This window comes from Papaver somniferum, chromosome 5, assembly GCF_003573695.1.
Source record: "Papaver somniferum cultivar HN1 chromosome 5, ASM357369v1, whole genome shotgun sequence".
Classification (NCBI taxonomy): Eukaryota; Viridiplantae; Streptophyta; class Magnoliopsida; order Ranunculales; family Papaveraceae; genus Papaver; species Papaver somniferum.
In genome coordinates this window covers 21,854,578-21,866,370 of record NC_039362.1, presented here as the reverse complement: position 1 = coordinate 21,866,370, position 11,793 = coordinate 21,854,578, and the positions used below count along the sequence as shown (strand labels likewise).

Sequence of the window (11,793 nt, the reverse complement as noted above, 5' to 3'; positions counted from 1 at the left end):
GAATCTTCAACAGCAGCGGCGGATTTCGTCTTAAATCGTCTTCATCATCTATAACCACATCAGCAACAAATAACATGATTTCATCTTCATCATCGTAAACCCTAAGTTCATCTTCAACATCACCAACATGAGCAGCAACAACGTATTCAACAGTAGCAGGAAGAAAAAGAAGAAAAAATAATGGAGACGCCATTATTACCAAGAAGAAAAGAAGAAGAAGAAAAAAAAAGAGATTAGATCTGAAAATAAATATGAGAGAGAAAGTAAATTTGAAAAAGATTTTTTCTTTACTGATTTTTGTATCTATATGGCCCCAAAAGGATATTTCTGACATTACCTAGTGACAATTACATCATCCAGGACATCACCCTAGGACCAAATCATTATTTCTAAGACCAAATTATAATTCATATTTCCAAATAGGACCAAACAGATAGTTGACTAGGTCAACTGGACTAGACTCTCTAATATATTATTTCTAGGACCATATGATATTTCTTACTAAAAAAAACTCTGGGGACCGGACATCGTTTCCATTTTTTGAATTATCTAGGCTTGTTGTTGGAAACAAGCTTTTAGAGTGTTTGTTTTGTTGATAAGTGGTTTCTATAGTAAGCTTTTACACGAGCAAGTCAAATACGACCAGTCATATTTCTCCTTTGGAAAAAAAAAGGAAAATTAAGTGCGGTGTAAAATGTAAAAAGGACCTTTCCATAGTAACCTAGAAAGGCAAGAGCCCTTTAAGGTAATTTAATCTCGAAAAACATGTCCTAAAAGTTGTATTAACTAAAATTAAAACTCAGGAAGTAGTTAAAGTATTTCTTTATTCCCTTCCAAACATCCATTTTTTAATAACAACAACAATTCCGACATATTTTTCGTTTTTCGTATCCGTTTTCAGTTATAACATAGCAATTCTGAAACCTCAAAAACCTAAGCTACAGCTTATCATCAAGAAGATAATAATATTAGGGTTTACAAACAACAGTTACATAGAGACTAGAGAGAGTCAGAGAAATATAGAAAGATTCCTTTACAAATTTTCTTGCTTAATCTCTTTTTATGTTTTTTGTTTAACATTCTCAGCACCACCACCAACAACCATCTTTTTCTCTTCTGCTGTGTAACTATTTCATAATCATCATTCTAATTCATCACAAGCTTCCAAACAAAGAGAATTTTAATGGAAAGTGAGATTTGCAAATTAGTCTCTTCTTTTTGTTTTCTTCACTTAAGTTAATTTACATTGAAACAATCATCAAACAACCCGATCGACATCATTTTCATTCATCTCTTTTCATTTTAATCTCGACGATGATGAGAAGTCCATATATATATGGGATATGTACTGGTAATTTGGTATTACGTTGTTGTTCATCGTCATGACTACTTCAAAATCTAATGGAATAGAAGACTTGGTATAAGTTGAATAATCTCGGCATGATCACTCTCCCTGCTCAAAACATGATCTTCAAACAACAACTAGAACTTCAAAAAAGTAATTGCAACGTCGTGGTTCACGATAGTTATGGTAGTGGTGATGAAAGTTACAAGGGAACTAATGGTGTTACTACAAATCTTCCATCATCCTGGTATGACAATCGGAACGACGGTGGTGGTGAGGGTATAGGGTGTGATCATTTAGGAATGGTCGTTGATGATCATCAACCTATGGCCGCCGAAGACGAATCAAGAACTAGTAGTGTGAATGAATCAGGTTCAACGAACTCATCAAAAGGTACAACAACAACCACAACGACGACTACAAGAACAATACCTAAAGATGATGATGATACAAGATGGCTCCAATTAGGTCTTGGAGGTTCTCATGAGCTAAATTATGATCGTCGAATTGAGCCAACCGCGACTACACGAGCACGGAACGATTTGGTCGAACTCAATTTATTTTCCGGTACTAATAATAATATACAACATGTGATTAAACAACCAGTGATCACAGCACCTCCGAATATGGATACCGTTGGTACACCTAGTTTGTTCTTATCACAACCAAGATCAGGTTTTAGTAATTTTCTTCCTCAACAAGAGGTTGTTTCATGGGGTTATAGACCTAATACATGGAATATTCCAATAGCTTCTACTTCATCATCAGCTAATTCATTACTACCGATGGCATCACCGATGAGCCCGAGTCATCATCAGCAGCAAAGATTTCATCATCGTAATACGGTACTAGATATGCTTAGCCTGAATTCAGATTTGAAAGTAGTCAATCCCCCTCGAAGACCTCATTCGGGTGTGTGGGTTATACTTCAAGCATCACAGACTCAGTAAGAACACACAACACTAAATCGTTTTTAGGGTTTTTCGAAGTTCAAACTCGATATTTTATTGACTTTTTTCTTAACTCATGCAGAGAATTTGATCCCTGTTTGCCTCAGATACCAAAGAACTACCTCAGAATCAAGTAAGTCTGTTTCTCTTTTAACTCTTCAAACATTTTTCTGCTCGTTCTATTAATACAATAAAAAATCTTGTTTACGATTTATTCTAACTGATCTATAGAGATGGGAAGACAACGGTTCGATTGTTGATGAAGTATCTAGTGAAGAAGCTAAAACTGCATGGCGAATCCGAGGTAATAACTTTTATACTCAAAGCCATTAATTGGTTCTTTATTTATAGGTATTATATGATAGAAATGTATGAAGAAATTAGGAGAAAGCAATTATGGCTAGTTCGCTTAGTGATCGATCTTCCAATTACAAACCGAAAACAATAATGTTTGCAAACAAACCAAAAACATGAAAAGACCAATTAAACAAGTTAATGATCACAGTATTAGCAGTTACTACTTAATAATGTAGAAGGTACATATCTTCTTGATCAAAGGTTGGTGTTAGGTTTTTTTCATTTTCATGAGATATAAACAGTTGAACTGAAGCTAGCTATGCGGATTTGGGTAGTAAGTATCATTACCTCTTTTTTGATGGATATCATCGTATTTAGGGAGGAAGTACATTTCTTCATTCTTGGCTAATGATGGTATTATTTATAAAATGTCTACTTAGATTAAAGAATAGTTATTTGCATTCCCCATAAAGAATTAGACATTCAAATTCTTAGGCTTTTTTGTAGTTAGCAAAGTATTTAAAGGTATAACAAAATAGGTTATCCATCTCTAACTAGGTCTGTTCTATTTCGAGATACATATCCTAATTATGACTTTGGAGAGGATCATTTTTTAAGCATAGGATCCATAACGTCAATCTGAGAGTATGGTTCTTTTGCTTCATTTTCTGTTGTATGGTGTGCCCTTAATTAACCCCATGTTTCGAACGAAAACAGTCTGCTTTTTCCAAGAAAACAAAGACTAAATTTACAAAATTTGGCTTGGTATAGAACAGTTCAAGAGAAATAACTCACTCCAGACCCATATATATATATATGTAAACTGTATACATATGTAGGCATGCAAATATAACTTGATTATGAAATGCAAGAAAATAATTAATTGGTTTGGAAAGTTAACTTTGTTGCTTAAAGGTGAGCAAATGAAGAATACAATCTTCTTATCTTGCTTGAAGGGTTAGTAAATTTTGCAACTTACTAATCTAGCTATCAGAGCTAATGTCTTCCAAAACAAGTATGCTAGACATTTAGGTTTGGACCACCTTGCATATGTATAGGTTTCTACGTAGCGTGTTATGCAGAGATGAAATTATTCTCACAGCATTGGCAATGACCATCATAGGTATCTTCAATGGGAGCCACTAGACGCGTACCGTTTTTCTTAGTCCAAGTGTTATCCCATTAGGAGAACACAATCTAAATTCTAGATCTAAGAATGATAAATCTGAAATGATGGGTTCGAAAGCCATCCACTTATTAGATTAGACTATGGATTCGTCCCACAACAAGTGTTTTGGTCTGGAAAATAACTTTAGGAAGGTACTTAGGTAGTTTTCTTGCAATTTACTGTTGTGATCTAAATAAGTAGAGTATATATATGTGGATCAAGACTACCTTCATACTTTATAAGCACTTAAAGTATTATAGAATTAGACAGGTCTTCTTCTTCCTTTTTCCCCAGTACACAATAGAATTAGGCAGGTCTTCTACACCTTTTTTCCCAGTACACAATGTACTAGTTTACATGTACATTTGAATACTTGCATCAAGACAGCAAGTGAATGCTGTAATAAATATAACCTAGCTTAAGATTATTGATAGATCCATAAAAGTTCATTGTCATCATGATATCATATCTCCCATAATAGATTGTAATCAAGTAGGAGTTGTGATCATCACATTTATTAGAGTGCAGCATATCAATAGCAGTCGACAATTGATGCCTTATTGACATTCACTTATGCTAAGTAGAAAACCATATCGTAATTATTGTGTGTTAAGCAGTAGCCTTCAACTAAGCTAAATAACAAACGCCAACAACATCAATAATTAGGGAAAATATGTGGCTGTTTGGTCCATTAACGCATTGCTATTATTCTTGATTGCATTAATAAGGAAGAAAAAAAAACCATGAGGATGTATACCGTAAATCTCGGGGATAATCTGTTTTCTTTTCAATCTGGAAAAGCAAAGAAATGATTATATTTGCTTCCATTGCGTAATCTAATGAGTAACTAAAAATGATAATTCCAGTGATTCTATGTCTTCGTATTACTATTAACCTGGATTCTATGATTAGCTAAAGAAGACTTTGTGAACCTTTTTCTCCTTTTTTAAGTTTTACATAGGCGGGCATTGACTTGATGATATAATTTATCTGGTTAGCTTAACAAAAAAAAAATCAGCTTAGGGTTATTATTATGATCATAACATTAGTTGACAGTTGACACTCACTAAAGAAATAATTAGCTGCATTAAAGGATGAAATATGAATTGATTAATCAAATGATAATGTTCCATCCAACAGAAAATCAAAAAATAATTAATATAAAAATCAAATGATGGTGAACCTAAGGTAGCTAGGGAAATGGAAATCAATTACCAGGACCCATGACCTTTTTATTGCAACCCTTCACCAACTGCATGCGTGATTCATTCTTTCTATCGTCATTTCTGTACTTAATTTCGTATTTGTGCATATATTCTTGGTTTCTTCTTCGACTTCTCTGTTTATAGCTTTTCTGTATTTTCTTCATCGATTAAAAATAACTAGTTACGAGTATTTTATTTTGGATGTATACGGCTAAGTTCGGGTTCCTACCTACACATCTCTTTCTATAAGTTGAACGATATATAAGAAAATATTTCAGAATTAAGATTCGGCCGTTGAAACTATGAATGGGCACTTTGCTAATTAATTAAGTAATCAACAAGCAAACACAGAAAACTAAAGAGTAGCAGTGCATGCATGAAGTAATGATAATTCCAATTCAGTAGCTATAAAATGATTTTAGGAGCATTTTTGGTTTGGTGACTGGTTTTACGGTATTTGGGACTTAAACTGACTGTTGAACGATCGAGACGTCCGTTGGCCTGCATTGTGTATGAAACTATCCTGAAAAAAAACATCACTTATAGCCTTCTTCTTCTTCTTTTTTTTGGTTGGGAGAACAGGTTAACTTTAGTTCAATAACATGATTTGAATTCTAATGTATCTTGTTCATTGATTTAGAAATTAGACGTGAGGAAGACGTGCATGGAAGAGCGTCTAAAAAAGCAATGTCAATAGAAGGGCCAAAAATAAATAAAAATAAAGATAATTATCCTAGGGGCTAACTGGTCGCCGTGGTTATGGGGATCATGTATTCATATTCTGAACATTCATTAAATAATTTGAAGTAAAACATACGCGAAAATGAAAAAGAAGATGAACTGATAGTAATGGATTATCCCTCGCCACATCAATACTAAAAGGTTTAATTAGCTAATATATATTAGTTTCGTGTGGAATAAGTTGGATGCAATGAAGAGGCGGCTAATTGACTTCAACCTTAATGATCATTGATTCATGAGGCTAAGTTTATAGATGCTTAACATAAACATAAGTCGTATAATATGTACTAATGGTGGTTGTGTATATTTTTTGTATAGGTGGAGATAAGATGTAGGGGTCAACTGTTGTTACAACACTTATCTATTCAGTATGTTCGTGATCACATTTGGATTGCTAATAACAATCATCATTCAAGATCAGATCACCACAATCTTCATCATCATCATGCTGCTGCCATCATGACTTTGTTACCACATTCTTCAACCACTGATCATGTTATGACTCTCCACTACTCTAGGGTACTAGTTGATCATGGTGACAATGATTATCTATCTTAAAAAAATAAATAACCCGCATGTTTATTGCCCATGCCTTTGTCTTTGGGTTTAGATTTTGCACGGCCTGATTTGAATTTCTAGTCTTCGGATAAAAAAATGTGTTGTACTCGTTATTATCTATATACCGATAACCCTTTTCTTGTTTATTATTATACCAAGCAACACCAACAAGAAAAAAAAAAACAAAAAAGAAAACACACTTCGTAAAGTTTGCTTCCCTTTTTCTTTTTACGGGAGTAGGAGGGTATATTGTGATTTTGGCTCAACAATTTATAACTTTATAACAAGAGAGGTCAATTCGATATGCTGTACAGTGTAAGATGATGAAGTTTATGAAGGTAGAGGAACACTAGAGCATTTGGAGAAAGAGCAAAAGTAGCTATTGAAGTGATAAGATTAATGGAGCGAACATCCATACTAATCAAGTTCTTTTTAATTGGAAGAATCTGATTCATATTTGGTTGTTTTCATGGTTTTCCATTCCAAAAACAACCCTCCCACATGACTTCGAATCGTGGGCTCCTTGCCAACTCCAAGGACGGCGGGCCCATCTCAAGTGAGGAGGTTATTTTTGTGTTGTGTATAAGAGCGGTATGTGTGTAGCATTTCTCCTTCCATTTTTGATTGAGAAAAACAAAACTTGACTTTGCAAGGTTGCTAATTGGGTTAGCTAATTATTTGGGAGTGTACCAACCCATGTAATAAGATATTTTGTCTTATACATAACAAGTAGTGAGCACGTACGGTGCACGTCGGTAACATTACTTTTTCTTTATTTTTCCTTCCATTTCTGGAAAAATAGTACTTTCATTTTATTTTTATTTTTATTTTTTTTGATGCTAAAAAGAATTTCATTGATTAAGTAGAAGAATTAATCTGATAATGTCACCATTCACCCATTCTAAGATATCCTGGGGATAATTTCCTGTAAAATCGAAATTCACTCCATTGGTCCTAGCTTTCTTAACTATTTTATCAGCCACTCCATTCTTAAGTCAATTAACTGACTGACACTTAAAATTTTCATGACTTTCTAACATAAATTTGATGTCAAGGATAGTACCCTGATTCATCCAGTGAACATATGTGGTTTGTTCATTTATTAACTTAATTAAAACCTCACTATCAGACTCAAAAATGACATTACTGTAATCTCTCTCAATTGCTAGATCCATTGCAGCTTTCATTGCAAGACATTCCAGTTGTTCCACTTCTTGATCCGGTATCATTCCTCCATTGAAAAAAGCTCCTTTTTCTCCAAAACAGTTTCCTGCAAAATTCCTCACAATCAGTCCAATTCCTCCTATAAGATTTTGCTTTAAGAAAGAGGCATCAATATTAATTTTCAAAAAATTTAAGTCTGGAGGATCCCAGCTCTGAATCTGCAGCTGCAAATTAGAATTGACCACAATAGCATTTGGATTTGATAGTTTACAGCTATCAAGCATAGAATATATTCTACTAATTGTTAACATGCTATAAGGTTTAAAATTCTGAAAGACAAGAGAACATCTGTCCTTCCAGATATGCCATAGAGTAATCATAAGCAAATTCTGTCTATAACCCATGTCAGTTTGTGATGCTCCTGCTTGATAATTACATGCATCAAACCAACTAACAATCCAATGCATTAAATCACCGTGAATAGAGAAAATGTTACTAACATTTATGTTAACTCCAAGCCAAATGGATCTAGCATAGAGACACTCTAAAAAAAGATGCTCAACTGATTCTAATCTAGCATTGCAGATGCTACAATGTATATCAATATTCTTCTTATATCTATAGATATTGGCTCTAGTTGGAACTATAGTCTTAAGACATTTCCAGACCAACAATTTAACCTTATGAGGGGACTTGCATTTCCAAAGAGCTTTCCAAGTAGCATTAGGAACTGGCTGAGGTAGATTGTTATCAGAACTGTGACTACAAAGGATATTGTAAGCACTTTTCACAGAGAAGGTACCTTTCCTATCTGGTAGCCAAATAAGTTTATCAGAACCATACCTAGGGACCTGCATTGCTAGGATTTTATTAGCAGTATCAAGAGAAAAAATAATGAGAATGAGTTGGGCATTCCAAATTCTGGTTCCAGCTAAAAATAAATCACACACAAGAGTCAAAGTAGAAACATCATGAGAACTGTCAACAGGTACAGGGGGTTGATCAAGACCTATAACCCATTTATCTAACCAAATATTAGTTTTAGTACCACATCTGACTGACCAGAGACTATGTTCCTTAATAGTTTCTAAGCATCTATATAAGCCTTTCCAAATCCAAGAACTACTGTCATTAAGCTTACTCAAATGAAGAAAACTACTATTCTTAAAATATTTGGATTCAAGAATTTTAATCCACAGTTCTTCTTCCTTAGAGCTAATCTTCCATGCAAGTTTCATAATAAGAGCCTTGTTGAAATTTTCTAAATTCCTAAAACCAAGCCCACCTAATTCCTTGGGTTTATTCATATTAGTCCAGGCTAAGAAGTTTATACCCTTATTTCCTTTGTGTCCCCACCAGAAGTTCCTCTGCAAAGCATCTAACTTATCAATAATAATGGTAGGTATTTTGAAACAACCCATCTGATAAGTGGGTAAAGAATTTAGAACAAATTTAACTAAAGTAGACCTACCTGCTTGATTAAGAGAGATACTAACCCAGTTATTGAGTCTAGCTTCAAATGACTGAGTTATAGGTTCAAAAGATTTAACTTTTGAATGACCAAGAAGAAGAGGGGCACCTAGGTAAGTTTCAGAATCATCAACAATAGTCATACTCAGCTGCTGAGCTAAGTTCTCACAATCACCTGGACTGAGATTATTGCTGAAATAGACACAAGACTTGTCAAAATTCAAAGTCTGACAAGAAATACTAACAAATTTACGCAAAATACTTAATATACTATTAATATTATGATTGTCAACTTTTGCAAAAATAAGGATATCATCTGCAAATAAAAGATGAGATATGGAGGGAGCTCTTCTAGCTACTTTGATACCTGCAATGTCTTTATTAGTCTCAGCAACCAATAAACTTCTTAATAAGAATTCCATTGCTAAAATAAACAAATATGGAGACAAAGGATCACCTTGTCGAATACCCCTAGTTGGCTCAAATTGTTGACAAGGTGATACATTAAGAAGAACACTTATACTAGTAGTTGAGAGACATTGCTGGATTAGACCACAAAAAACATCATTAAACCCAAAATGGGATAGGACTTTCAAAAGAAAGGTCCATTCCAGTTTATCAAAAGCCTTAGATAAATCTAATTTCAAAGCCATAGTACCACTTACACCCTCTTTATGCTTCATTGAATGAATGACTTCACGAGCTATAATGATATTATCATGTATAGCTCTCCCAGGCACAAATGCTGCTTGATAAGGAGAAATTAGCTTCTTAAGAAAAGGTCTAACTCTATTAGCTAATATTTTAGAAATTATCTTATAAGAAACATTACACAGGCCTATGGGTCTAAAATCAACTGGATTTTTAGGGTCTTTAATCTTAGGAATAAGACAGATATAAGTTTTGTTCAAACATTTTGGCATATATCCAGAAACAAATTTTTTTTGAACCACATCAATAACATCCTTACCAAATATGTTCCATTGTGATTGGTAGAAACCAGCTTGGAATCCACCAGGACCAAGAGAACTCCAAGCTGGCATAGACTTGACAACATGGATAATTTCCTCAGTAGTTGGAATAGAAACTAAAGAAGAATTATCAGCATCAGAAATAACATTAGAAATAATATCAAAATCAGTTTCGAAGAAAACAGGGCTACTGGTGCAAGCAATAGTATTAAATGGTTAGTAAGAAGATTAGAGACCTCATCCCTATCAGTATACCAGTTACCATTTGCATCACACAGAGTAGAAATATTATTCCTATGAAGTCTTTTTTTAACCATAAAGTGAAAATACCTAGTGTTGTTATCCATGTCAAGAACATGTTTATCTCTAGATTTTTCTCTATAGAAACTAGCTTGAATATTATACCAGTTTTCTAGGTCTTTAGTTAGAGCTTTCACTCTCATGAATTCATTTTCTGAGATAACTTCTTTTTGGGCAATATCAAGCTGATTTTGAATATTATTGATATTTTTTTTGAATATCTCCAAATTCAAGCTTATTCCATTGAGACAAAGATAACCTAGTACTCTGAAGTTTGAACTTAGATTTATGAGCAGGACTACCATTAACATTAACATTCCAAGCATTTTCAAGTTGATTGCTAAAAGTATCATGCTGCATCCAAGTTCCAAAAAATTTAAAAGGTCTCCATAGTTTCCTAGGAATAGGATCAGTAATCATCAATATTGGCCAGTGGTCAGAAGCTATATGATTTAGGTGAATAATTTTAGCTTGAGAAAAGTGCAAAAACCAATCATTATTTCCTAAAGCCATATCTAGCCTAGCCTTTTTTGGTCCAGTACCATAAATGTTACTAGTCCAGGTAAAATCTTTTCCTTCAAAACCTAAGTCGATTAATCCTGAATCTCTAACTATATTTTGGACCCAAGTGTCAGAGCTATTGTTTCTAGATAGATGAAAATTAAGGTCTCCCATTACTATCCAAGGTTGATAAACATCATGACTTAAACCATGCAAAAAATTCCATTGTTTCTTTTTAGGATCATTATAAGTGGATCCATACATGAAGGAAATCAGGACCTCTGGCTTACTAGGATCTAATTTAATTAGGGCATGAATGATGTTATCAACAGTAGAAACAATGTTACATGAAATTCCATCCTTCCACATAAGTATGAGACCTCCCCCACGACCAACTCTATCTATGTAATCATAATTATGATAATGGACAGATTGAGCAACAAAGATCATCCTAAGAACATCAACTTTAGTTTCGCAAAGAAAAACAAAATCAGGACTTTGAGATTTGACAAGGTTTTCAAGTTGTTGTTTTGTAAAACTATTGTTTATACCCTGAACATTCCAAGATAATATTTTCATTTTGAAAGACTTAGATTGAAAAATTAAGAGATGCAGATAATAAAAAGAGTAGAGTCTAGAAAAAACCTTTCCAATCCCAATGTTGTTATTGATTTCTTTTCCTTGATGAGTAGTCTGTAAGATTACTTGTGATACAAGATGTTTGTCATTGCTGTTGGCTTCCAGGAGTTGAACAGTCTGACTTCCATAAGAAATTTCAGTTTGGTTGTTTCTCTGTCTCTTTCCAAGTCTAGCAGAATCCTGAGCATCATCATCATCAACATCTATAACTCTTCCAGTAACCTTAATGCCATCTTGAGGGGGAACAAATACTGGATTCTTGATTTTAGTCTTTTGAATTCTAACTGGAACTTGTTCTATAACCTTTGGTTCCATTATTTTGCTTTTTCCTTTGAGATTCTTGAGGCCAAAATAATGAGCTTTCTTGTGCACAGCTTCCAGGTATTCAGTTGCAGCTTTGCAAACACCTTTGATATGATTAAGAATAAAGCAATTGGGGACATAGTTTCTTAGGTTGCTTTTCATAAAAAAATTTTACCCATCT

General features: G+C 33.9%; 1 protein-coding gene across 1 annotated transcript; it reads left to right on the top strand.

The window, feature by feature from the left end:
- Positions 1–842: 842 nt before the first annotated feature.
- On the top strand, positions 843–6,410 carry LOC113277323. The gene is made up of 4 exons (XM_026526455.1): positions 843–2,291; positions 2,378–2,428; positions 2,527–2,599; positions 6,025–6,410. The coding sequence occupies exons 1-4, from the start codon at positions 1,441–1,443 to the stop codon at positions 6,262–6,264; spliced, it is 1,215 nt and encodes a 404-aa protein (XP_026382240.1). The 5' UTR covers positions 843–1,440; the 3' UTR covers positions 6,265–6,410.
- Positions 6,411–11,793: the final 5,383 nt, after the last annotated feature.

Bases quoted from the DNA above. Each gene is read 5' to 3' on its own strand.
- LOC113277323 (XM_026526455.1), top strand. From the start codon at position 1,441: ATGATCACTCTCCCTGCTCAAAACATGATCTTCAAACAACAACTAGAA. The intron at 2,292-2,377 runs GTAAGAACACAC...TAACTCATGCAG, and splicing joins CTTCAAGCATCACAGACTCA to AGAATTTGATCCCTGTTTGC. The intron at 2,429-2,526 runs GTAAGTCTGTTT...ACTGATCTATAG, and splicing joins AAGAACTACCTCAGAATCAA to AGATGGGAAGACAACGGTTC.